Source organism: Hemicordylus capensis, chromosome 4, assembly GCF_027244095.1.
Source record: "Hemicordylus capensis ecotype Gifberg chromosome 4, rHemCap1.1.pri, whole genome shotgun sequence".
Classification (NCBI taxonomy): domain Eukaryota; kingdom Metazoa; phylum Chordata; class Lepidosauria; order Squamata; family Cordylidae; genus Hemicordylus; species Hemicordylus capensis.
This window is the reverse complement of record NC_069660.1, coordinates 151,912,741-151,940,478: the sequence shown is the minus strand read 5'-3', so window position 1 is coordinate 151,940,478 and position 27,738 is coordinate 151,912,741. Positions and strand designations below refer to the sequence as shown.

The following is a 27,738-nucleotide window of genomic DNA, read 5'->3' as shown; positions in this document are numbered from 1 at the left end:
CTCATTATGCTCTGCCATACAATCAGCAACTATACTATTACATTCATTCAGATTTATTTTATTTGCATAACTGCATTAACATAGGTTGATATACCAAAAATCCTTCTTCCCCAGAGCAGCGGCCCTTTTGGAAACTCCTTCAGATGTTATCCCTTATCCTGACCTCATTCAGATTGATGACAAAACTCCTATTGACTTCAGCAGGAATAATCTATCTGTTGAAAACGCATGATCAGGCTGCCTCTTGTGAAGAAAGGAGGAGTGGTCTTCCGGAAGTGACTACAAATCCATTTTTAACATGCAAAACATGTACATTATTTATAGTTCTGCGTGTTCTTCCTTCCTGTTATTAAGTGTAGGATTTCATCCTCTAGCTGCATTTTAAGATCCTAATTAAATCCCAGCCCATGGGCAGCATTTCTGACAGTTTACAAATCATGTGCAAACATGGCAGAATGCCAAAGAATTGTCCCACAGTTCTTTCCCCTGTGTGTCTCTGTTGTGTTTGTAGTCTTAAAGAAATATGTCGCCTTTCACAATTTCCTCTTTTGGGGTCTCACGAATTTCTCAATGAGCTAGCTATTTAGCTTAAAGTGCCAAGCAGCTGCACGCCATCATCATGTCATCACTAACCTAGTCTAGTTAAACAGCATTCTCTCTCAACTCACTGTGATAGAAAGGAGCCGAAGGTTTCCTTTTTGTAACCATGAAGCAATTTCAGCACTCAGAGTAGTGGACAGCAAACAGACCTTAACACTTAACACACACAGCCTTCAAAGATCAATTCCTTCATTCAGACCGCAAAGTTATATGTGCAAAACGACATTCATATGAGTAGCTACCACCCCAATGTTCTGTACACAATATCGCTAGCATGCATTCGATTCACAATAGCACATAGAGAGACACAAATCTAAGTGGAAAACACACACCACTTTATCAATCTTTAAGCTATCCCACTGTACACATAAGTGTAGTTAAAATTGTGCAAAGAGATCACCAAAGTAAGTATGGCCGCTAAAGCACAAGCAGCCAGGGCCAAGTTCATTGCCTATATATGTAACCTGACGACAGTGATGGTACATTCAACAACGTCCATCACTCCAGCCTAACCTGGAAATGACAAGACAATTTCACAGCTTGTGACACAAAATTCTGGATATTTATTCACCACAACTCCTTCATGCCCCCTCCTAGTTTCACACCCGATCTGCAAGCTTTGATCCCAAGACCCACTTAACTCAAAAGCACTTCAGATAAGGAAACACACAGGATAACAGTCAGGGCCACTTCACCTTACAGCTGTTTGATGTTTGTTAGGAGTACACTAAGGATGTAGCATGTACATTAAGACTACACAGGGTAAGTGCAACAAATCCATGTTTACACACACATGTATCATACAGGCATGCTGAGAGCGAAGGTTGGCGGCAGCTCCCTGCTGAGTGCACACTTGGTAGCAAATCTGGGTTTCTGCCTCCTGTGAGAAATGGCTTTATCTGCTAGGGAGAGTGTGTGTGTGTGTGTGTGTGTGTGTGTGTGTGTGTGTGTGTGTGGCTAAAGGCATTAGCTCCACTATCAGTTGGAGCAGGGGTGGGTGCGGCTGGAGCTTTTGTGTTCACGCTTTCCCATTCACTGCCCATCCCGGATTCAGCGGCAGGTGGCTACCTAGCAAAGCTGACATCTCTCCAAGAAGCAGAGCGATCACGTACCAAAACAACCGTCCTAGAAACACCTCCCCTTTTGCTGACAGCTCTCAGCTCCCAGACAACCTCTCACCCATTCTTCTGCATCCCCTCCCCCATCCACCTCCCAAGCCGGATTTCTTCCACCCCATCCTCCAGAAACCTCCACCAATACATCACCTCTCACACCCCTTCCTTGGGGAGCTCTAGGACTCCGCTTCCTCCCCACCCCGGCCCGCCCCCGCCCGATTCTGACGGCACTACTAACTGCTCCCCATCCAGGCCTTTTCTACCTAGGTTTAAAAAAAAGATAAGTCCCCTCAGCCCTTCCCAAGCTTTCCTCCCCTTGATCAAGAGACGCTGCTGCCCCTCCCTGGGATGGCCACACCAGGCGCCGCGCAAAGCAGCCCGGGTCCCAGCTCGCGCTCGCTCTGCAGCAATCTAGTCCTCCAAGACCTTCTCCCCCGCTCCGGCGAGGAGGAGGCAGCCCCAGTCCAGCCAGCAGCCACCCGAACGGACCAGAGCCGGCGAATTCAGTCGCACTGGGAGCAAAAAGACGAAACAAAAACGAAGAGCCGGGGTGAGGGCGGAGGAGGGGACTCACCGAACATCTGAATGTGGCCCTTGGTGATCGGGTTGAAGCTGCCGCAGGCCAGCAGGATAACGTGGGTCTTGGTGGTCTCGGTCATGGTGTTGGCTAGGGTTGGCTCTCCTTCTCCAGCTCGCTGGCGATCGCTCGCTCGCTCTCGTCTTTTTGGTGTGTCTCAATGTGTCTGCAGAGGGAGGGAAGGCGAAGAGCTCGCAGACGTGCAAGCAGCGTCACTCTCTCCTGCCCCCCTCTTAACGCTTTCAGCGCCAGGAACGCCAAGGCTCCTAGAAACATAGAAACCTGAGTTCTCTGAGGGCAAGCCAGAAGAACGAAGGCTGGCCACGTGGCTAATCTTGGTCAAGGGACACGTTCACACAACACAGAATGACTCGCTGAGAAGAGAAGCGAGCACGTGCCGTCCAATTCCAGTGAGGGGCGACTCAGAAGGAAGTCCCACTGAGTTTAAGTTTACTCTCAGGTAAATGAGCCTGGGACTGCAGCCTAAAAAACACCACCCAGGCAGGATTAATGCAGAAATAGCTGACCCCGCACAGAGCATCTGTGCCGGTCGTGCACGGAGCCTGTGGCATCCCCACACACCTCTCTCGCTTGCTCCCTCCCCACCCCACACCTTTCTCGCTCGCTCCCCCCACCTCTCTCGCTCGCTCCCCCCCCACACCTCTCTCGCTCCCTCCCTCACCCCACACGCACCTATCTCGCTCCCTCCCTCACCCCACACGCACCTCTCTCGCTCCCTCCCTCACCCCACACGCACCTCTCTCGCTCCCTCCCTCACCCCACACGCACCTCTCTCGCTTGCTTGAACCCCACGCAACACAGTCGCTCGCTCCCCCCACGCAACGCTCTCGCTCCCTCCCCCCCACATGCAACGCTCTCGCTCCCTCCCCCCCACATGCAACGCTCTCGCTCCCTCCCCCCACTCACCTCTCACGCTCGCTCGCTCCCCCCGCGCACCTCTCACGCTCGCTCCCTCCCCCCGCGCACCTCTCACGCTCGCTCCCTCCCCCCGCGCACCTCTCACGCTCGCTCCCTCCCCCCGCGCACCTCTCACACTCTCCCCTACACACAACTCTCTCACTCACTCTCTCCCACACACATACAACTCTCTCGTTCGCTCTCTCCCTCCATACACAACTCTCTCACTTGCTCTCACCCCATACACACAACTCTCTCACTCGCTCTCTCCCCCCACAGCTCTCTCGCTCTCTCCCTCCATACACAACTCTCTCACTTGCTCTCACCCCATACACACAACTCTCTCACTCGCTCTCTCCCCCCACCTCTCTCGCTCGCTCCCCCCACCTCTCTCGCTCGCTCCCCCCACCTCTCTCGCTCGCTCCCTCACCCCACACGCACCTCTCTCGCTCCCTCCCTCACCCCACACGCACCTCTCTCGCTCCCTCCCTCACCCCACACGCACCTCTCTCGCTTGCTTGAACCCCCCGCAACACAGTCGCTCGCTCCCCCCACGCAACGCTCTCGCTCGCTCCCCCCACATGCAACGCTCTCGCTCCCTCCCCCCCACATGCAACGCTCTCGCTCCCTCCCCCCACATGCAACGCTCTCGCTCCCTCCCCCCACTCACCTCTCACGCTCGCTCCCTCCCCCCGCGCACCTCTCACGCTCGCTCCCTCCCCCCGCGCACCTCTCACGCTCGCTCCCTCCCTCCCCCCGCGCACCTCTCACACTCTCCCCTACACACAACTCTCTCACTCACTCTCTCCCACACACATACAACTCTCTCGTTCGCTCTCTCCCTCCATACACAACTCTCTCACTTGCTCTCACCCCATACACACAACTCTCTCACTCGCTCTCTCCCCCCACAGCTCTCTCGCTCTCTCCCCCACAACTCTCTCGCTTGCCTGTGTCGATCTGTTATTGTCCAGCTGTCCTTCAATCTCCATTTCTCCGCTGGCAAGTGTGGCAGGCGGGCAGGCAATAGCAACACGTTCTGAGGCAGCCAACCGCCAGCCGCCCCCTTCTGCCGAATTTGCTGGTGCTTACTGATGTGGCCCAACGCAAACTCCCTCTGCTCCAACCGACAGCTGACACCAGCCAAATTCCCTGGTGCTTTATGTTGCAGCTCTCCACAAACTTTGTCCCCAGTCCCCAAATTTCCTGCTTCATGACCCCAGCTGGCAAACTCCCTGGCTTTCATACTCCTCTCGGCTGCTGCCTTCTCACTTTCTGAACTCTCATGTGCTGTCAGCCAATCACCTCCCCACACTCTGACAGCCAATCGCCTCCGTTCCTCCCCACTCCTCTGCCAGCCAATCGCCTCCTTTCTGCCACGTCCCCACGCATGGCCTGTCTTGGAGAATTAATAATATAGATCATTACCCCACACACCCGCTCTGACCACATATCCACTAAAACAGATTGTAATTCCTATTTTTATCATAGTGGTAAAACCTAGAAGGCCCCAGCCTTCAATCAGTTGAAGGTGCTGATGATCCTTTTGTAACCTCGCCCCTGCCCCTTTTAGCCACACCCATTTAGCACTACCTCCTCCTGCTGACCTTGGCTATGCCATTTCTTTAAAGAAAGAAACCACTTAACTCCAATATAACCTCATTTGTTACATGGGATTATATTTCTATAACTTCAGTGCTCTCATGTTGTCGACCAAGCCACAGAAAAAACAAATATTGCCTACTGCACCATGACTGGTGAGGCCTGTCTGATGCTGTAGGTGGAGAGAGAGAGAGAGAGAGAGCAGCCAGCAGCAGCATGCAGGCCAGGGAAAAATTGGGGGGAAATGGAAGGAGGTACATAGTGCAGCAGCCATAACGCTGGTCAGACAACCAATCAGAGAATCATGGCACTTCGAAAAACAAACACAAAATAACAGCATCACACACACAATTTGAATTTCTAATTTTAATTCTAAAAGCTTATACCTTTTGTTGGTACTTCAAACTGTTCTCGTTTTAAGCAGCTTTTTGGAGTTTTAATTTATTTTAATGTTTTATTTATTTGTATTTTTGTTTTATTATTGTGAACCGCCCCAAGACTTTGGTTTGGGGTGGTATATAAAAAGTATTAAATAAAAATATAAATTAATTAATTAATAAAAAATTACTGTCACTACACCTTATTCTGGGAATACATACCTGACCTACAAACTAACTAACTATCTATCTATCTATCTATCTGTCTGTCTATCTATTTATTTTCACCATTGTTTATTTCCAATCCAAATAGAATACTCCCTTTTTGTCTGGGATCCGTACTTGACTGCACAGGATTCATAACTAGGTGAACTGTTATATTTTAACAAGGGTGGGGGGCATCCTTTTATCACTCTTTGTTTAGGATAAGGAAATTCATGCCTACTGCCCAGATCAAATTGCCTCTGCATTACTTCCTGATTACTTGCAGCTTCCCATGGCTCCTGTTCATCTGCCCCCCCCTTCCTTTTTTGGTCCAGATCCATGGGATTTGGCCCATGTTTAAGGGCCAAATCCTAAACAGGCCATCTAGCTGACTTTCTCCCCAGAGAAGCATCCAGAAGCAAGGTCTCCAAAAGTGACAGACTAATCTAAACACACAGACACATTCAGAGTCACTACACAAGTCTCAAATCTTGGACTCCAGGAAACAGGTAATGGTTCCCTTCTCCTTGCATCATTATGACAACTGGTCAGAGGAAGGAACTACAGGGATGATGCATTATTTATACACTACCATTAGTGTTCATGGTCATAGTAACATATGCAAAAGGCCAGTCTCTGCCCTGGGGATCTTCCGTCTAAAAGTAGACCGTGCAGGGTAGTGATGTAAGACAGCAGAGGGGGAGAGAGAGAGAGGCAAGGGAAGCATTCCTTCCCATCAACAACCACTGTTTAACCATCATTATTTCCTCCCTTGACTTAGGCCTTTGTTCTTGGTGAGGTGATTGGTAATAATTGATACCTTGATTTTCTCTCCTTCCCCATCCCTTTTTCCTTTTGCACCATGTCTATTAGAGCATAAGGCTGTGGGCAGGGCTTGTGTCATTTTGAAATATTTCAACAGTGCCTAGAGCATTTTAGGTGCTTTAAGTTAATACTGCCACTTCATATTGCAGGTTGAGGATCACACGACTGAATCCTTTTCTCTACAAAAACAAAACCCTGAACATAGAAAACTAGCATGTCAGGAACATGGCTATGCCAGAGCCTTTCTCCCTGAGGTTAGTTTTCTGTGTGTATGGATGATGATGATGATGATGATGATGATGACTGTTATTATTATTTGTAGGAGAGAGCATTCAGTGATATTATGTGAGACTGGCAGACTTAAGTGAGAGCTAGATCTAAGGCATAAAGGAAGCAGTCTCCAGAAAGAAGGGGAAAGCACCTGTGTTGATTCTGCATGATGAGTTCCTTTTGCTAATTTATCTTAAACTACTCAAATATTGTCCCCATTTTACAGTGTGGGTCTGAGAGAGTGTGTCTTACCTGAAGCCTTCTCATGAGCTCATGGCAGAGGCAACACTGAAGCAGAGGACTTTCTCACACTAACCTACTATATGCCAGTTCTATGTAGCCTGCTGTATTTTAATAATTTTCCCTTGTAGAACTCTATAAGCTGAACAATGAGGCTTAAACTGTGTGCGTGTATGTGCACGTGTGTTAATAACTGCATATAGATGACTACTGACCAAACCTCAATTTCCCATAGTGTTCCTGTAATAAGTTACAGGAATAACCAGATACAACTGGTTATCTGTACTGGCCTACCAAGTGGTGAGGATGTTGACACTCCTCTGATTTTCTGGATACAGATGACCAGTTAACAAAGGAGTTAGATACACACTGTGATGAGTTATCCTTATTTATATGTTATTGGCAAATGGTCATAAAAACATAGGAAGCTGCCATATACTGAGTCAGACCATTGGTCTATCTAGCTCAGTATTGTCTTCACCGACTGGCAGCGGCTTCTCCAAGGTTGCAGGCAGGAATCTCTCTCAGCCCCATCTTAGAGAAGCCAGGGAGGGAACTTTGAAACCTTCTGCTCTTCCCAGGGCGGCTCCATCCCCTAAGGGGTATATCTTACAGTGCTCAGACTTCTAGTCTCCCATTCAGATGCAACCAGGGCAGACCCTGCTTAGCTAAGGGGACAAGTCATGCTTGCTACCACAAGACCAACTCTCCTCGCTGGTCACCCAACATAAGAATGGTTTAATACCACCCTCGCTGGTATTCACCCAACATGAGAATGTGGGTGTGGGTTAAAGTGTGGCGGAACATGCTTTAAAAGAGAGGGTTGAATTAGATTATATGTGGGTCTTTTCAACCCTATACAGTAGCATCTGGCAGAAACAAAGTTGCTCACGTATGAACCCCACTGGCAGCTGAGACATTCTGAGCATGATGCGGTCTGTGGGTTCCATCTGTGAGGAACACTCAAAGGGTGAGGGGGCAGGTTATGTATTTTCTGTTGTAGCACCGTAGCTTTGACATGGACTCCTCAGGGAGGCCTGCCTTGATTCATCTTTAATGGGTGTTAAGAAAATTGTGAATCCTTATTTGTTCCATCACTCCTTTGGAGATAATTAGCCTTTTAAAGTGCTACTGCTGCTAATTTTCAATGGAGTTTTTTGAGGTTTTTTTGGGGGGTGGGGTCTGGTTTTAAGATGTTGACTGTTTTTTGTGTGGGTGGCGTTACCTTATGCAAAGGCTTTGTTAGTGGCCAAATGGCTGCCCTTACTCACTGGCAGTGGCAGCAGTAGTGACCTTGCTGCCACTGCTGCCACTTCACTTCTTTTTTGCATAGCAGGGACAGACAAGCTGGAGGAAGAGAAGGGAGGAAAAAGAGGCCACTGCTGCTGCTTTCTTCAGATAGAGGGAGGTGGGAACTGGAACTGGCTGGCAGCAGTGCACTCTGTGTGTCATGAGTGGGGAGGTGGTGGGGTGGGAATGGGACACTGGGTGGAATTGGCTCACAGTGCACTTTGTGTGCCATGAGTGGGGAGCTTGTGGGGAAGGAAGGTCAGGTGGTTGGCTTGTGATCCCCTCTGTGCACCTCAGGGGAGGACATGGGGAATGGCATTGGTGCTTGGTGTACTTTCTGCACCACAGAGGCAAGGGCTCACCATGCTACCTAGGCCTGGGGAGATACCAACAGCAGCCACAGAGAGGAACTCTGTCCTGGGCTGAATAAGGGCAGTTGCTACTCCCCCCCCCCGTTAGATATCTCCCCTCTACAAAACCAAACAAGCTCTTGCATGTCTTCTCAGAGTAGAATCTAGCAGACAGGAGGGTGTGTGTGTGTGTGTGTGTGTGTGTGTGTGTGTGTGTGAAATTGGAGTCCCTTTCTCACTACGCCCCTGCCAACACAAAAATCTATTTCAGAATTCTCCATTTTTCATAGCAATGTCTCCCATCTGTATCTAAAGCTCTCTCATTCACAGCAGGATAGTAATTTGGTATGCAGATCCTTCTCTAGCTCCTGTTTTTTTTAAAGCAAGATTTAGTTTCCAAGAACATTTTCCTAGAAAGATTTCCAAGAATGGACCCTTTAATATTACAAAGCAGGCACCATCAGCACCACCCTCCTCAGCATTGCTGCCTTTTCCCCTTTTCCTTTTTTCTTTATTTCAGAGCTTTTCATCCATTATAATAATACACATCTGCATGGAACCATTGATGTTTTCCCCCTTTATGGCTCTCATTCCAAATCAGCAAAATCCCTTTAATTGCTGGAAAGGCTGAATGGTTTTGCTTTTATACTCAAATTTTTATTTGCAAAGCTTTCTTTCAGCTAGAGGACCAGTAGATCAGTGTCATAAAATGCCAGTCACAACAAAGGTTTCTTGCACTTGCAGGAAATGGAAGTCAAGAACATTTACCCAGGCAAGAGAGCATTATTAAACCCTCAGTCTTGCATCATAAATGTGCTTCTTTTTCCCCAGCACTAAAACAACATTAAAGATAAAAGGTTACATTTTAAAACCCTTATGAACTTTCATTGACTATAAACTGCAAATATGCAGGAGAAGACAAAGGTTTTAACAGATTATCTTGTTAATTTTGAAGTTTCCTCAAATTTTTAGAGAACAAGGGATGAGTCCAACAACACATTCTTGTTTTCCAGGTTGTGGCAGAGTTTAAGCAGGTTCAGCAAGGGGTGTCAGGCATGCATGTAGCATGTGCAGTACCACCACGATCTCTGGCCAAAGAAGAGAACCACAAAGAAACCAGGCATCCTATTAGGGAGGCTTCTTGAAACCAAAATGCCAAAAGAACATGTGACATTAGTTGACCCTTTACAAAGCTATCAGGTCAGGCTTTCTTCCTGATCTCAGCAAGCCTCTGTGAGTCCCTGCCCTGTGCCCCACACTTTGCAGAAACTAGGTCTTACAGGTTATGAAAAGAGCTAGCTGGGAAATGGGAGATTCATTTGTAATAACTTTCTCAGAGCTGATTCACACATGCATGTTCATTACTTGGTGACTTGCAGTACCACCATCAGAAGCCTCTACATACACAATTTTGGTATCCCTTCACATCCATCTCAGACTTAGTGCTTTTCATGGAGTCCCTGTATATATTATAAGAATTTCAAGGTCCCATAAATCCTAAAGGTCCTTTTCCAGATGCTTCCAAGAACATGATCATAAATGGGAACGGATGTACATTCTGCAAGTCTATGGGTTCACTATGCAGTTGCAGAACCTGGTCTCTGGTGTAGTTTTTGACATTCTGAGTGTCTTGGTTTTCAGTTCTTTTTCTCTCCCCTCCCTTGCTTATTAAAAAAAAAAAGCTGTCTAGCTCTCATGATGATGAAAATTAATCAAGCAGCATTCTGAATCAAAAACAAAATGTAACTTTGGACAAACTATGCAGTCATCACAGGATATAAACCTTGAATATTTCTCCAATGCTCTTTAACATCTATATGAAACCACTGGGAGAGATCATCAGGAGGTTTGGTGCAGGGTGATATCAATATTAGGGGCCTAACTATAATAGGGCAGTTGTATTCATCCTCCGAAATTGATGTGAGTGTTAAGACCTGGAACTACCAGAGCAGCATGCCTTTCTCTAGTACCATTAAATGACTTGCATCATCCACAGTTTACAAAACCTTAGGATCAGGGGCGTAGCAAGGTTGGAGTGGGCCCAGAGACAAGATTTTAAAATGGGCCCCTCCTTCACTGAAGCTCAGCTCATGAAGCAAAGAAATCTTAAATGAGGCTGAATAGTGGTAACAAAAAGCATAATAAAATTTATATATATAACTTTTTGTTACCACTATTCAGCCTCATTTAAGATTTCTTTACTTCACGAGCTGAGCTTCAGTGAGGAGGGGCCATTTTAAAATCTTGTCTCTGGGCCCACTCCAACCTTGCTACGCCCCTGATCAATATGCTGATGACACCCAGAGCTATCTCTCCATATTGACCTCATTGGGAAATGGCATAACTTCCCTAAATGCCTGCCTGGAGGCAGTAATGAGCTGGATGAGGGATAACAAACTGAAGTTGAATCCAAATAAGATGAAGATACTGACTGGCGGGGGGTGGGGGACACCCAGGAGATGGTTTAGATCTGCCTGTTCTTGATGGGGTTACACTCCCCCTGAAAGATCAGGTCTAAAGCTTGAGAGTGCTTCTGGATCCAAAACTCTCTCTGGTTTCCCAGGTTGAAGCATTGGCCAGGAACGCTTTTTATCAGCTTCGGCTGACATGTCAGCTACACCCATTTCTGAAGATAAATTACCTTAAAACAGTAGTGCATATGCTGCAAACCTCCAGGCTTGACTACTGTAATGCACTCTGTGGGGCTGCCTTTGTATGTAGTCTGGAAACTACAATTGTTACAGAATGCAACAGCAAGATTGGTCTCTTGGACAACCTAAAGGGACCATATAACACCGATTCTGAAAGAACTGCACTGCCTGCCAATATGTTTCCAAGTGAAATACGAAGTGCTGGTTATCTATCTTTTTATCTATCTATCTATCTATAATTGAATGTCTGTTAGTCTGTGTATTCTCTATACATTCCCACACCCTTTGAACTATCGGCACAGAACTTTGCAAAATGACTTCCTAGGACCCTACAAATAACACAGGGTACCAGGGAACCCTGACAACCACTTCACACAGATAGACCGACAGATGGGTACACAACAGGTATATCCACAAAATGGATATGGATGCAATAACAAAGAGAAACTTGCACCATAAGCTCAAGCAACATCGGGTACTAGTTACCTATAAAGCCCTGAACAACTTAGGTCCAGGGTACTTAAGAGGGTGCCTCCTTTGTCTTGAACCCTGCCGCCTATTAAACTTATCTGTGGAGGTCCAGTTAAGGTTGTCACCAGCTCATTTGCTGGTGGCTCAGGACCAGGCCTTCTCTGTGGCTGCCCCAGGGCTTTGGAATATGCTCTCTGTCAAAATAAGAGCATCTCCATCTCTGTTTGCTTTTAGGAACATCCTCAAGGCACACCTGTCCTCTCAGACTTTCAACTGAAATTAATTTTAAACTGTTTGTTTTTATCCCATGAAATTGTTTTAACTTCTTTTATTCTGTGAAATTGTTTTAATTGTTTTTACTCTGTTTTATACTTGTTTTAAGTTGTGTACACCACCTAGAGATACACATATCAGGCAGTATATAAATATGATAAATAAATAAACATTTCCGTAGTTCCAGATCCCCCTCACATTGCCACCTCTCACTTCGGCCCACTTCTACCCAGTTCCCATGCCCTTCCTCCCCTCTATTCAGTCCCCTTTGCCATCCCCAGTCTTTCAAATAACATTCAAAATTACATGAAGATCTTAATAACGGGGGGGGGGGAATTGTGTATGTTACATCTACTTGAGTTGCTGACCGTGGGACTCTTTGCTGCAGAATGTAGACCAGGGTGGTCTTTTCATGAGATGCAGCAGTCCCTTCAGAGAGCAGATCACTGGGGCGCCAGCAGGGTAGCAAGATGCCCCCACTGTTGCCATCTGAGCAGCTGTTTGAGTCAGATCTGACCCTTGCAAGCTTTACAAGGAATGCCTTTTCTCATACACCTTTGCAGAGCTTACAAGGAACACGAGGAGAGAAGAAGCTGCTGGAAACCTCCCCTCCTCCCTGCCCCCACATCAGTTTGCAAAGATTGGTGTTGTTTTTTTAAGGGGACTGGCCCTCTCCAGGGCATGGGGCGAGGTCCTTATTGGGCAAGCATCTAGCACCTTGCCTCAGGTGCTACAGGCTGCCCCTGTGTAATCTCTTTGCCACTGATTGTCCTGCTCAAAATGCCACACCGTCCATCAAAATTCTAATTCCGCAGAAATGTCATCAGTGTTCTGGCTAGTAAACGTGTCTCAGGCCTCTCATTATAGCACACACATGCAAGAAAAGCTTATCTGTTTACCTTCACTGTCCAGGAGGAAAAAGGAGAAGGTACTACTGCTCCAACTCAGCACAGCAGCTGCTGCCAGAGCAAAATGGCAAATGTCTTCCTTACAAGGATAGCCACAACAGCTGAGGATCTGTGCAGAGAGATAGATGTGGTGAGGGTGCCGTAGAGGATTTTCATTCCGAAGAGAGTGCAAGGTGAGTTCCGATCTGAAGCAGTTGCATAAGAATAGGCCCCACTGAACTCCGTGTATACATCTGTAGAAGACTCAACTGTAACCAACGGCTCGTTCTCTAAGAGGTACTAAACCTGTGACTAGACTGGACCACTTCAGACTGCATGTGGGACCTCGCATTACCAAATGCGCCGCCAGGGGTGTAGCGAGGTTCCCGGTGGCCCAGGGACAAAGTTGAGCCTGGGGGCCTCATTTACACACTCAAAGCATGCACATGCACTCCAGCACCCCAAGCCACACACCGTGCATCTGATGTCAAACACAAGGGGGCAAGGCAACCTAGCCTGCCCAAGCCTTCCCCTTCCCTCCCCGTTTCCTTGAACTCATTGACACCGTTCAGTGAAGTGCAGGAGGGGGGCCACTGCCCCCGTGGCCAGCAGCAGTTCTGGCTCGACGGAGCACAGCCGGCCGGGCGTGGGGCCACTGTTCTCCACCGGGGGTGCAGTGGCAGATCCGGGCCAGGCAGCCCCTCCTCTGGTGGCTCCTGCATGGTGGCCAGGGGGTGGAGCAGCGGCAAGAGGGAGGAGGAGGAGGAAGGAGAAGGAAAAAGCACGGGGGAGGAGAAAGTGCTGCGTGCCCCAGCTGCAGGGCACCAGCACCCAGCACAGTAAGGGCAGCGGCGGTGGCAGGGCGCACGCATCCCGAACCTTGTGGGCCCCTTGTGGGTCCCCTGACCCTCCAGGCTGGGGGATGTTTGTCCCTCCTTGTCCAATGAATGCTACACCCATGTGCGCCACGACACACAAAAATCTCTGCACATAGAAAGTTAGCATATCCAAGAGAGAATGCTAGCTAGAACCTTCTCCCTGACATTCTAAAGGTCATTCACATGACTGGGTGGGTGGGGTGGTGCACCAGTTGGCAGGCTGGTTGGAAAACTCATGTTTTCCCCAGATGATTGATTGTTTCTAGGAGCACAGAACACACCCAGATGATCCACGCACTGTGTTGCACAGCATGGAATTCCAGAGGCCGGGATGACATGTCCCAGCCTCCAGATATCCCACAATGCACTGTGCGACACGTGCGATGCATTGGGGGATTCCCCCTGGAGATGGGTGTTCTAGGCACCTGTCTCTATTGGCGGCCAGGCTGGCAGCAGCCCACACTCGCAGGAAGCCCAGGTTGAGAGAGCGCTTGCTCCTTTAACCTTGGCTAAAAGCTAGGCTAAAAAACCAGGCTAGGCAACTCTGTCCCGCCAGGACCGGGCCCAATCCTGGCAGTTCTCATGTGCAGCCTAACCCAGGCTGGGCTTCCCTAGCTTGGATTAGGCTGTGCATGAGAACAGCCTCTTAGTCTTTGACATCTAGCCACCCAAAAAGTAATTTGTTATAAGTGGCCATATAAATAAAGTTGTTCTTCATGTTGTTATGTGGAAGAATTTTTGGTTTGTATGGTGGAGCATTCAATCATGTGAGTCCTCTCCTGCAGTCTAAAATGATGTAGCCCAGACATCAGGAGAATTAGATCCCAGTCTCTGCCTCTCTCTCAGGCACTACCTGTCTCTCTGACTCCCTCCTTCCAGGCTGACACATGTGCTTGTGGTAAGGCTTCATCTCCACAAGTGCAATACCATGTAAAGGTTTCTCTCCCAGCCAACTATACACAATTAGGCTTCTACATTCCCAAGATATTCTACATTTTTTAAATTATTTATTTATTTATTTTTACATTTATATCCTGCTCTTCCTCCAAGGAGCCCAGAGTGGTGTACTACATACTTGAGTTTCTCTTTCACAACAACCCTGTGAAGTAGGTTAGGCTGAGAGAGAAGTGACTGGCCCAGAGTCACCCAGCTAGTTTTATGGCTGAATGGAGATTTGAACTCAGGTCTCCCCGGTCCTAGTCCAGCATTCTAACCACTACACCACGCTGGCTAGGAGTTCTGTCAGCCGTTTTTGTTTAAACATAATTGAGCCTTTGGGATTGATCATATCAAGATGTTTCACTTCTTGTTTTAAGCACTGATGTAAATGTCCTAGTCAATCTTTGATCATTGCAGGGCTTGGCTCTTTCTCTCCATTATCTGTATACTGAGTTGTTGCATCTTATACCACAGTCTTGAGTGTATTTACCAAAATGGAAGCCCCATTGATTTCATCAGTGTGCAGTGAATTCAAACATACAGCTATTCTCAGCTGCTGGGTGAGGATATCTGACAAGGGTTATCCTCCCCAGCACGCTCCAATGGGCAGGACATATTTAAATTCGCTAAGAAGCCTTTAACAGGCCCCAGAAGATAGCCCCTCCCAGTTTGTTTGTCCTGCAGAGCTCCAGAGCGGACAAAAGACGCTGCCTTGCTTCTTTCTCTCTCCTATACTTTACTCTTTGCTTAACATTCTTCCTTTCCCACAACTGTCTCTTTTTCTTCTTCTTTTAAGACTAAAAAAAAAAAGGGGGGGGAGAACCCTCCTCTGCCTTCTCCATTCTCCCCCGCCCTTCCTCTCCTCCTGCTGATGGAGCCTAAGAGATCAGGGATATTGCATGTACTAATGCCAAAGGAGAAGAAAGCGGTGGACTCCTTCCAAGCCGGCAAGCCCCATCACCATCAAGTGATGGTGCATGCCGCACAAAACACCCCGCCATGGACCACTGTGTCCTTGTCGGGTGCAGCTACAGCGGGCAATAGCCACAACCCTCTACTGGGGCATCAGGGTGGCCGCTTAACAGCGATCCAGCGGGCTCGGAAACATGACCGCCCGACCTCACCCCTCAACAGGCCTGCTAGCCCCGACATAGTGGTGCTAGAGGAGGCTGTCAACAGCGCGCCCAACAATGTGCGACCCATGCCGTTTCTAGCCAAATGGCCCGCCATATGCGGGAAGGATGCCAGTGCGCCCGCTCCAAAGAAACAGAAACCAACGCCCGAAGAGGGGTCGGGTGACAGGGCCGCGGGTTCCTCTCTACCAGCGAACCCAGCTGGCTCCCCAGACTCCTCAGGGCCGGGAGGAATTTCTTCTCCTCGATCCGCGGAGGAGGAGGATGGAGAGGAGGTGATAATGGAGGAGCCACAGAGAGCGCAGATAGAGGTCCCATCAATGCTAGCCAGCCCTCTCCAACCGGCTCCGGTGAGTCTGGGGTCCCTTGGGCCAACAGCCCCCAGTGGTCCAGTGTGCCTCTTACCTCCCGCAGGCCCTTCCATGCCAGCCCTACCTCCAGTGAGCCCTGCTATGCCAGCCCCACCTCCCACCGGGGAAGCACCTGAACCATAGCATCTTAGGTTTTCTTCTTTATTAGACCAGATGCTTGAGAAACATCGGCCCCACAGAAAGCGCGGTAAGGATCTGTCTGCCTCCTCCTGTTCTTGGACTCTTCCGAGGGCTCCTCAGAACACCCACCCCCCACAAAAGGAAAAGAAGGAGCCATAAATGTAAGCACTCCAATAAGCCCAAGGGAAAGAAATCAAAAAGGTCACACCAAAAATGCAAGCAATCTTCCTCTGAGCATTCATCTATGATTTCAGACTATGACTCCCCTGATCCTCATCCAGGCAGGCGTATGCAACCCCTGCTGCCATTGACCCCCAAGGAAGATGCTGCAGGATTAGGGCAGAACCCTATGGAAACAGACCCAGAACTTGAGTCCTGTGAGGAGGGAGAATGGTCGGATAGCCAACAGGTAAAGCCCTCCACTCACTCCCGCAGGCTTTTTCCATCAGAGGACTTTTTTTGACTTATTTGTGAAAGCCTTACAGACCTTAGGCCATAATATTGAGGGCTTACAGAGGAATGCTGCTCCTTCCAGGGAATCCTTGATCCTGCCCACCACATCTTCTCCAGATCTGTTGTTTCCACTTCCAGAAACCTTTGCAGAAGTACTAAGACAGGAATGGCAAACTCTTGCAGTACAGAAAAAAACCTACTACACTGGCTAATAAACACTATGGTTTCATTCCAACAGCAGCAACTTTATTCCAGACACCTCCTGTCAACGCTCATGTGGCCACTCTCACATCTGGTGCCATACTCCTTGAGATGGAGAATTGGTGCTCAAGGATCCCACTGAAAAGAAGCTTGAATTCCAGCTCAAGAAGAACAACGGATGCATTTCATCATCAATACGGGCCTCCATAGCAGCTTCTATCCTTTCCAAGGCATCACTTCTCTGGATGGATGAACTCCTTCAATCACCCCTGTTGGATCCACCTAGACAGAGACAGATCCTATTAAAAATTCAAAACACCCAAGCATTCATAGTGGATGCAACTTTAGATGCTGTACATTTTGGGGCACACACCACTGCTAACAATGTTGTGGCCAGACTCACTTTATGGCTTAAACATTGGCAGGTTGACACAGCTTCCCACTCCAACCTGTCCTCAGTTGCATACACAGCTCATAAACTCTTTGAGGATGAGGCCCTGCAAGATATATTGGTGGAGACGAAAGATAAGAAGAAAGCACTCCCTGCATCTACTCGCAAGGAGGACAAAAGACCTAACAGAAGGTTCAATCAGACCTTTCAGCCCTCCTTTCGCCCCAGAGACAGAGACACCAGACCTCAGCGCACCAACTGGAACAGGCCTTGTTCTACCCCAAGCCTACCACTACAAAACAACAATATGGGCAACAGTCCAAGCCTTGACAATCATCCTGACTTGTTGGGGGGTGGGAGGCCACCTGTCCCTCTTCTTCCTCTCCTGGGAGGCCTCTATCTCAGACAAATGGGTCCTGGACACAATTCTCCATGATTGCAGGATAGAGTTGATTTCCCATCCCAGGGACAGATTTCTACCCATACCTCGTTCCAAAGCTCCTCTCAAAATATGCCCCTACAGCAAGCAATCAACTGCCTCCTCACCATTTCAGCAATAGAACCAGTTCCCCCTCATCAACTCTGACAGGGCATTTACTCTATCTTGTTTACTATGCCCCAAAAAGATGGCTCCTTCAGAGCCATTTTGGATCTCAAATACCTCAACAAGTGGGTCATATGCAGAAAATTCTGAATGGAGACACTTCACTCCATAGCGGGAAACCTACAACATGGAGACCTTCTGGCATCCATCGACCTCACAGAGGCATATCTTCATGTTCCAATCCACCCGCACTCCCGCCTTATCCTCCGTTTCTACTACCAGGGAGCCCACTACCAGTACACAGCACTGCCATTCGGTCTATCATCGGCCCCAAGAATCTTCACCAAAGTGATGGCATCCCTGGTGGCCTACCTCCTGCTGCAAAAGGTCAGACTCTTTGCTTAACTGGACGATCTCCTCATACAATCCAGAGACTCTACAAGACATAAACACCACCATGGCTACACTATCTTCTCACGGTTTTCTAATAAACACTGCCAAAAGCCACCTGACTCCCTCCACGCAGCTCCAGCACCTGGGGTGGTCATAGACACAGTACAAGACAGGCTCTTCCTCCCAGAGAAGAGACAAAACAAGATAATGACCTTAGTCCAGTCTGTATTGTCTTCCATGAGGGTATTGATCATGACCCTAGCACAACCTCTGGGTCTCATGGTGTCCACCTTGGAAGCTCTCCCCTGGGCACACTTCCACCTCCACCCCCTACAATGGTTCCTCCTACCTCTCCAACTGGAGATAGCACAGAAGTGGCACATGAAGGTCATTCTATCTCCGCCAATCAAGGAATCTCTGCATTGGTGGATAGCGCCTTCCAATCTGACTCAGGGCAGACCTTTCCTCGATCCCCCCAGGATAATTGTCACAACAGATGCCAGCCTCCATGGCTGGGGAACACATTGTCTTACCAATTCAGCACAAGGCATATGGACTACACAAGAAAAGTGACACAGCATGAACTGGCTGGAATTGAGGGCCGTACACCTAGCACTTCTGGCCTTCAAGGAGCATGTCCAACTCAAGGATGTCCTGATCCGCACAGACAACATGACAGCGAAGGCCCATGTAAATCGCCAGGGAGGGACCCGATCCCACTCCCTCCACCAAGAATCAGCTCTACTAATGCGTTGGGAGGAGATGCACCTGTCCTCCATCATAGCCTATCACGTCAGCAGTTCCCTCAACATGCAAGCAGACTGGCTGAGTCACCAGGAGCTGCATCCAGCAGAATGGAAACTCCACCCTCAGGCTTTCCATCTCCTCCCCAAAGCCCTGGGTCATCCATCAGTGGATCTCTTCATGTCTCCCCTCAACACCCAACTACCTTGCTTCTTCTCCAGCTTTCCGTGCCATCAGATGGAAGGCATGGACGCCATGTCAGCTCCATGGCCCTGGGAACTGCTGTACGCCTTCCTGCCGGTACCACTCCTCAGCAGACTCATACAGTGCATCCGACTGACGGCGCAGGTGATTCTCGTAGCTCCCTTCTGGCCTCGCCACCCATGGTTCACAGAAATGCTGCACCTGGCAGTGGACGGTCCGTGGTTCCTTCCAACAAGGACTGATCTCCTAAGTCAAGGTCCAGTCCTCTATCAAGACCCAGCCTGGTTCAAGCTTGCCGCATGGTGACTGAACACAGCATACTCGATCACCTTGGATATGACAGTCAAGTACTATATACGCTCTTGGCACCAGACGGTCGTCCACCAACCGTATATATCAGTCTACCTGGTGTGTTTTTCTTCGTTGGTGCAGACAACGCTGTCTTTCAGCAATAGAGTGTAAACTTCCTGAACTTCTACTGTTCCTCCAAGATGGCCTAGACAAGAGGCTAGGCGCAAACACCATCAAATGACATACAGCAGCCCTGGGATCTCTTCTCTCGCCTTTCAAAGGAAAAGGTCTGACTGCGCACCCGCACCTGAAGCACTTTCTGAGAGGGGCCACACTATAATCTCCTCTGGTAGTCCACAGGCTCCTTTCTTGGGACCTCCACAAGGTCCTCGGGGTACTACATGCACCTCCATTTGAACCATTGTGCTCCGTCTCTCTCCGTATCCTATCCATGAAGCTAGCCTTCCTAATGGCTATCACATCAGCTAGGCGAGTCTCTGAACTTAGGTCCCTATCTGCCAATCTCAGATTCTGCATATTCTCCTTGGATTCAGTTACTCTGATACCAGATCCCTCGGTCCTACCAAAAGTGGCCTCAGTATTCCACAGGTCTCAGAACCTAGTTCTACCCTCCTTCTGTCCCAACCCATCTCATCCAAGAGAGAAGGAGTGGCACAAGCTATACATTCGCTGATGTCTGAAAACTTGCCTGTCTCGGACCTCCTCATTTCATTCCACAGAAGCGTTGTTTGTGTCCTTCCTGCCCTCCACGATGGGTCAACAAGTCTCAACATCTACCTTGGCCAGATGGATCAAGGCCTGTATTTCCCTGGCTTATGAAGTCCAGCACCTTCCTACTCCACTGAAAATTACAGTTCACTCCACTTGCTCAGCAGCCACCCCGGCGGCCTTCTCCATGAACGCTCCATTGGGAGATATATGCAGAGCGGTAACATGGTCATTGCCTTCCACGTTTATGAGGCATTGCAAGCTAGACCTAATGCACTCATCTCAGACTGCCTTTGGCAGGCGTGTCCTTCAACATGTCCTTCCTCCCTAGTAACTCATGTTGCCCTCCCTCCCAGGGTCTTGTAGCTGTGGCATGTCCCACGTGAGATGTCCTCACCCAGCAGCTGAGAAAGGAGCATTGGTCACTCACCGTGAAGGCTTCTTCTTGCTGCTGGTGTTGAGGACATCTCGATTCACCCGGGGCGTCAGGGCCTACTGGTCTGTATCTGGTTTACTTGTGTTCTTTCATTACTACCATAATTTCTTACGGTTTTTCTCCTTCTAGAAGCTTGGCTTGACTAATTAAACTGGGAGGGGCTATCCTCCCAGGCCTGTTAAAGGCTTCTTGGCTAATTTAAATATGCCCTGCCCATCTGGAGTGTGCTGGGGAGGATAACCCACATGAGATGTCCTCAACACCAGCAGCAAAAAGAAGCCTTCACGGTGAGTGACCAATGCTCCTTTTACAGCACAATCTTATGCTTGTTTACTTGGAAAGAAGTCCCACTGCGTCCAGTGGGGTAAATGTGTTTGAGATTGCAGCCTTAATTGCATATATGTGTACTAGCCTGCATGTGGCAATGTGTGTGTTGTGTATTTGCATGATTTTTTCAATAAGAAAGCAATTTCCTTGTAGAAAGTATAGCATTTGAAGTGGTCCTTATTAGTCTGATGATGTCAGAATGACATCATAATTACCTTGCTGGATCAGACAAATGGTCCTTCTGTCACAGCAACCTGTCTACCAACAGTGGCTGTACTCATGTCTAAGAGCAGTTCATAAGCACGATATAATGATCTCTTGCGGTTAACCCAGAATATCGGGGAGTCAGAGACATACTCCCTCTGAAAAAGAGAGGTTGCACATGTGGCTGTTAAGACTACTAGCTAATAGTGGAACTGCCCTCCAGATCTTTAACATTTTTCAAAAGCCATGTATGCTAGCTTCCACCAAGTTATGAACATAGGGACCTGCCATATACTGAGTCAGACATATCTAGCTCAGTATTGGTCTATCTAGCTCAGTATTGTCTTCACCGACTGGCAGCGGCTTCTCCAAGGTTGCAGGCAGGAATCTCTCTCAGCCCTATCTTGGAGAAGCCATGGAGGGAACTTTGAAACCTTCTGCTCTTTTCAGAGTGACTCCATCTTCGAAGGGGAATATCTTACAGTGCTCACATGTAGTCTCCCATTCATATGCAACCAGGGTGGACCCTGCTTAGCTAAGGGGACAAGTCATGCTTGCTACCATAAGACCAGCTCTCCTCTCAGTATGCCATATTGTAGGGATAAAGTTGAATCTCCCAGACTGAATCTGCCCAGTTTGAACAAGTGAATGTCTACTATGAAGCAAGCCAGATTTTATTTTGTCACAAGTTTGAATAATGGAAATTTTGGGGCAGTCAGTCTGTTCCTTTGAAAAGGAACTAATAAGGGGAGCCTAGGTCAGCCGGGTGATCCATAATAGGATGTCCTCCTATGATTTTATGAGTTGTATAGAAGAGGGAATTATGGCCAAGGCAGATTTACATGCAGAGGTGAGAAAAGCTGTATCTACAAAAATTCCCCATCTTGCAAAGTACTTACAGTTACAAGAGCTCTACCTCCTTTGCTCCTGATCATCCTGGGCATGGCGGAGCAGACATATTTGTATCAATATACTTTCACCTTCTGGTGTTTGCCCTTGGAGCACAGCACCCTCTTCTACCTGTCACTCCGCCCTTTATCATTTGTGACTCACCCAGGAAAGCAGCTCCAGCTCTCCTCCTTGAGCTACTGGGAGACTTGAGCCAGAGCAGTGGGGCTAAGTTACAATACTCACCCAATCTTTTTCTTTTCTCTCCACAATTGTAATTTATTCCTCTTCCCTTCCCCTTTCTGAAGAGTAAGTTAGGCGGTATCATGACCCAGCCCCCCGCCCCACCCCGGACAGTGACCTTGAGCCAGTGGGATCCAGTCTAGAAATCCTACAACACCTAAGTCTATCTGTAGGTCCGGACCTTGCACTAGGCACACCAGGCAGTCACCTAGGGCACCAAGTGGAGAGGGATGCTGACAGCCTGAGTCACACGCCACTCAACAAGCCAAAAGCAAAGTCGACCGGCTCGCTAGGTGGGCCTAGGCAACTACCTGGGGCAGCAACCTGTGGGGTGTGCTGTTGCACCACTCACATGGGCACCCCCAACCCCACAGGTGGGTTGGTGCACCTCCTGAATGAGTGGCTGGATGACTAAGCAGGTGCTCCCCATACCTGTCACCTTCCCAGCCACCCACTTGCTCTCCTTGCCGCCTTTGCCTGCCGCTCCTGCTGCAGCTCCTTATAATCACATTGTTGTGTCCTGCTCACTTGCCTGCTTGCATGAAGGGAGCTGTCCACCCACGCAAGCAAAGTAGGTGCTAAAGCCAGTTTCTCCTGGGTGCCAGCAGTCCGTGGGCCAGACCCGCCTATCCGAGGTACACTCTGAAGAAAGTAACCCTATACATCTCTCTGAGAAGGAGAACAGGCTTTCAGCCAGTGAATCCAAGCCTGGTAGTTCAGCTCTTTTGGGCAAGGACTTTGCAAACCTTACATCACTCCCCAATCCCTGAAACAGTCAGTTTCCCAGCAACAGGCACAACGTGAGACCACCAGTACCACGGTACCTATCTGCAGACTAGGACACCACTGTTTAAATCCTGTGCATCTTCAGTTTAGAGCTTTGGCAGTCATCAGGCCTACTTATCATTTGAGAAATGGCTTTGCTGAAGCAGTGTTGCTGTTGCATTTGGAGCTGTTCTAGGTGCTGCAGTCTTTGCTACTTTGCTATACTATGGTCCACTTTAAGTGGAGCAGTGGAGAAATGCTTGACTAACAAGCAGAAGGTTGCCGGTTTGAATCCCCGCTATGGGAAACACCTGTATTGGGCAGCAACGATATAGGAAGATGCTGAACGGCATCATCTCATATTGCGTGGGCAGAGGCAATGGTAAACCCCTCCTGTATTCTACCAAAAGGAAAACACAGGGCTCTGTGGGTGCCAGGAGTCGAAATTGACTTGACAGCACACTTTACTTTACCTTTATACTATGGTACCTGCAGCTTGACCCTTTGCTGCTATCTGATCCCAGATTGCACATTCTCTTCTCACTTACTACTCTGGTTGACCATGAGAGATCCCAGCCAGACAAAATTAACAGTCTGCATGAACTCTGTTTCCTCATGTACTCACACTGGAATATGGCAATAGAAGGTACACCTCTTTAGGGCACACTGGCCCCATTTTTGTATCAGGCCTAATATATGTCCTTGGCATACTTTGGAAAGAGGCTGCTTTTATTCTGTCCTGCTTGGTGCTCTTAAACTGAGCTAACAAAAGGCAAATGGCAACTTAAATTCTACAGGTTGTTCATAATGACTAGTAGGAAGAAAAAAATTATGCGGTTCATCTTTCATTTTCAGTAAATGAAACTGTTGTGTTTTGGAAAGAAAATTCAAGAGTGAATAACTTTTCTCCATTAAACTCTCTCTGCAACCACTCATGATGATATCCATAGCGATCTGTCCTGATTTTCCTCGGCTGTCAGAAAGAGTTTGAAGAACAATGTTTTCTTTCTTTGCTTCCCTGCTCAGTCTTTTCCAGCAGTATAGGAAATGCTGAAGAATGGCGACTCTTCAGCTGGTCTTCATGGCATCTCTTTTGTCTACATAGCAAGCTTCTTTAAAGCTTCCTTGCTGTTTGATAATTCCCAAGCCCCTTTTGAATGGAGTCTGCAGGCTGAAGACTGTTGACACTTGACATGCAAAGGCTTACTCATACTCCTAATCTGTCCAAATTAAAAGATGAAAACTGAGAAACAAAGTCCTTGAACACGTAAAACACAAAAAGCTGTGTGCAAGTATTACTCAAGGTTTGTATAAAGAAGACATTTACAACTGGATTGGGGGAAAACACTTTGAAAGCACTCTCAGGCACAGAAATTATAATAGGCTCATAAATATCGGTTGCTGTTTTTAGGAGAGAAAAAAATCTTAGGGAAACACAAAGGTGCTTTAAGGTGCGTGCACATGCACACCGAGATGTTCTGAATCAATGATATGTGATCACAACATGCTTCTAAGTTTCTTTCTGCATTTCAAGAAGCAGAATGTGTTTTAGTGGGTTTAATTTCAAAAGCTAACAGATAATAATAAAGAAGATAGAGTGTGGAGAGTTTTCTCTAGTTATAAATTAAGTATATGAAGTTCCTGAGGGAGATCGTCCCTCACTTTTGAGATGTGCCATATGCTCATGGCACCAGCTCTATATTTCTCCATTTAAAATATATGGAAGCAGATTTCTCCATTCTGAACCAGGGTCTGAATGGAAGCAGTGATCAAGTGAATGAGGAGAAATTAGCTGCATCTGGACAAGACAGAGAAAGATGCTGGTTGGGAGATCTGACTTTATAAAGGTGGTATCTGTGTTGGTTGGAGTAATTTTGATCCTGTCTGAACCCAGGGCGAATCTGATTTTGCAAGTCTCCTGTGTAGACAGTTTGAACCTGGAAAAACCAATGGTAGAGGGTATCTATTGGCTAGTGACTTTGATGTCACCAGCACTATCTCCCAACACCCAAATGTTTTCAACTTTTTTAAAAAAAGGTTTGTGAATTTTCTTTGGTATAGTCAGGGATGGATACATAACAACCATACATGGGCCTCTTTCTCTTTTATTTAACAGACAACCTGCCTTATGCAGTGAAGGAAGAGTAAGACTGACAGCTGATCCAGCATTCCAGTTCATCTGTAATGGCAGTTGTGTGTGAAACAGTGACCTGGCAGCCTCCACAGAGAGTGAGAGCCTACATGAGTCAGGAGTCAATACCAGGGCCCCCAAACCAGGAATACTTTGAGTCCCAAATCCCCAAGCTGTTTTAATGGCTGCTGTTTTGCATAATGTCCACTTCTCTGTACTTCCCACTGGGGCCAAGTTCCTATCCATGCACCAGTTCCCATGGCCCTGGATTGTCCTCATGGCTCCCAAACCAATTGTCCCTTCCCCATGGTTTTTGCTCATCCTTGTGACTTGGTCATGTGGTGGATGGCTGCCTGGGTCCTTTTCATGGACGGATGCCTGCTTCCTTTGCCCCCTGTTCTAATGTGGGATCCTAACATCCTATTCTATTCCTGAGCTATTTATTTAAAATATTATCATGCCACTTCTTCCATAGCTCAAGGAGGCTTCTGATATTTTCAAAAACAAACTTCTACAAATAATTAACATCACATCATGCAAAATAGCAGCCATAAAAACAATTTAATTCTTACTGCATGATTAAAAGTGTCTATACTAATAAGCAGTGATAGAAATTAAAAGGAAAATGGATTCAGATCAATGAACGCTTGCTTTAAAAGAAGCGTTTTTTTAAAAAGTCTACATCTCAACATGAAAGCCTCAGGAACTGCAGAATGGCAGTTCCTGCCTTCCTACTCCATTTAGAAGGAAGATGGGCTTCAGTACTGTGCATCTTCTTTCCCGAGCATCTTCAAGGGTAGTTCCACAAGGATATTGGTTCTTGAGGATGGGGGGTTGAGATCCAGAAAAGAGCTTGTAGGTCTAATTTACTGTACAGCTGTTCCACCAACACTCCATCTTTTTTTCAAACCATTCCATTATCCAAAATTAAGAATTGGCATGATAATATAACATTGCATTTCCAAACCTTTTTCTTCTCATCTTGTGTCTCTGTTTCTTTAAAACTAGGTCTTTTCATTGCCCAGTGAAATTGCTTTAATAATTGCTGCAATGTTTTAATCTGTAGATTAGTAAACTCAATGGGGAAAACTTAAAACAGGAAATTAAGTTGTGGAAGGATCATCATCTGTACAATATGTTTTTCTCCCCATAGCTAATAATAGCAGCTTCAGTGGGGTGAACCCCTGTGCCATTATCTCAATCCAAAAGTCCTTTGGGGAAGGGGGAAAAAGATGTGGGGGGTTCCGCTCATGGAGCTCCCACATTGTATCTAGCTTTGCTCCAAGGGCCCATTTACAAACACACAACTTCATTTTAAAATATTATTTACATTTATTCCAATCCATATGAACTTCCTCTGAGACTCAATCTAATGTATACATTGTTAAATAATTATTTGAGAGTTCCACAACCAGCTCAGGTTGTTATTTGTGGCAGCACTGTGAATACGAAAGTAAGAGTTCGTACATTCATGTAGCAACCATTTCAACCATGTTGCACATTTTCAATCCAGAGTGATAAAATATAATAATAATCACAAACAGAAGAGAATGAGCTTAAAACCGTTACGTGAATCAGCCCTTGGTTGTGCAAAACTAGAGACAAGACCACAGCCAAAGTTTGGTTTGGTATAAATAGCAAATTGAGTCGGAGCAAAGGGCAAATGAGACACATGACAAAGTCTTAGATCTTGATTGTCTCCCGTTTTGGAGAGGAATCTGAAGTTCACAGTCTAATGCTATGGGTCATTTAATTATTTTTCTAATTTATTCTTTAAAAGTAACGCCTGGACCTCTGGACTAGTAGGTGAATATCATCCTACATCACTGTCAGGAGATGTTCGACTGAGATGTTCTCTTTTCTCTCTCTTTTTAATTAATATATTTATTTTATAAATTAGGAAATGATATATATGCCACACGTATTCCTATGACAAAGAAGTCCCACTTGTTTTGATTAAAGAGACATTTATAAGATATTATAGTTAAGTAATTCTTTACTAACTTTAGGTCTCAAAAGGATTTCCTGGTTATTTTACTAGGTAGAACATAGGAAGTTGCCTTATACCGAGTCAGACCATTGGTCCATCTAACTCAGTATTGTCTACACAGACTGGCAGCAGCTTCTCCAAGGTTGCAGTCAGGAGTCTCTCTCAGCCCTATCTTGGAGATGCTGCCAGGGAGGGAATTGGGACCTTCTGCATGCAAGCATGCACATGCTCTGCCCAGAGCTGCCCCATCCCCTAAGGGGGCTATTCTACAGTGCTCACTCATGTAATTTCCCATTCAAATGAAAACCAGGGAGGACCCTGCTTAGCAAAGGGGACAAATCATGCTTGCTACCACAAGACCAGCTCTCTTCCCTAGTTTACCCAGGTACTTCTTTCCTCCCATGTTTCAGATGCTAGAACTTGAACACCCAGGCCCATTAACAAGACACGTGATTGGATGAACTAGGGTCACTTTTATTAGTTTAATTACAATAACATACAACAAGGCATAACTTTTCTTATGATTTCTTACACTTTTGCCCTGTGAATAGTTGGATATTTCTGAGTAAAGCCTAAAAAGAGAGACTTTTGAATCTTCCTCAAAGCCAGTTCCCAACATTTCATCCACCTCTTTTCATCCACCTCTGTTGTGCTCTAGGCAGAGGTCATTTCTAAGTTGAGCTCCCCACTGAGACAGATACTGGTAGGAATTA

At 47.2% G+C, this 27,738-nt stretch overlaps 1 protein-coding gene and 1 long non-coding RNA gene across 3 annotated transcripts in view; one reads left to right on the top strand and one right to left on the bottom strand.

The window, feature by feature from the left end:
* NMNAT2 (nicotinamide nucleotide adenylyltransferase 2) overlaps positions 1 to 4,432 on the bottom strand; it is a 120,980-nt gene extending 116,548 nt beyond the window's left edge. The window contains exons 1-2 of one of the 2 annotated variants that reach the window (XM_053248069.1): positions 4,161 to 4,432; positions 2,290 to 2,458 (exon numbers count right to left, since the gene is read on the bottom strand). In XM_053248069.1, the coding sequence (XP_053104044.1) occupies positions 2,290 to 2,374 (85 nt within the window). In that variant the 5' untranslated portion in view covers positions 2,375 to 2,458; positions 4,161 to 4,432. Of the gene's footprint in view, positions 1 to 2,289; positions 2,459 to 3,081; positions 3,101 to 4,160 lie in introns of those variants that run through there. The other variant, XM_053248070.1, reaches the window with a different exon arrangement.
* A 1,946-nt stretch (positions 4,433 to 6,378) lies between these two features.
* LOC128323120 (uncharacterized) lies at positions 6,379 to 26,005 on the top strand. The gene is made up of 3 exons (XR_008306175.1): positions 6,379 to 6,472; positions 12,676 to 12,844; positions 25,021 to 26,005. It is a non-coding gene; the product is annotated as an uncharacterized LOC128323120 (long non-coding RNA).
* Positions 26,006 to 27,738: the final 1,733 nt, after the last annotated feature.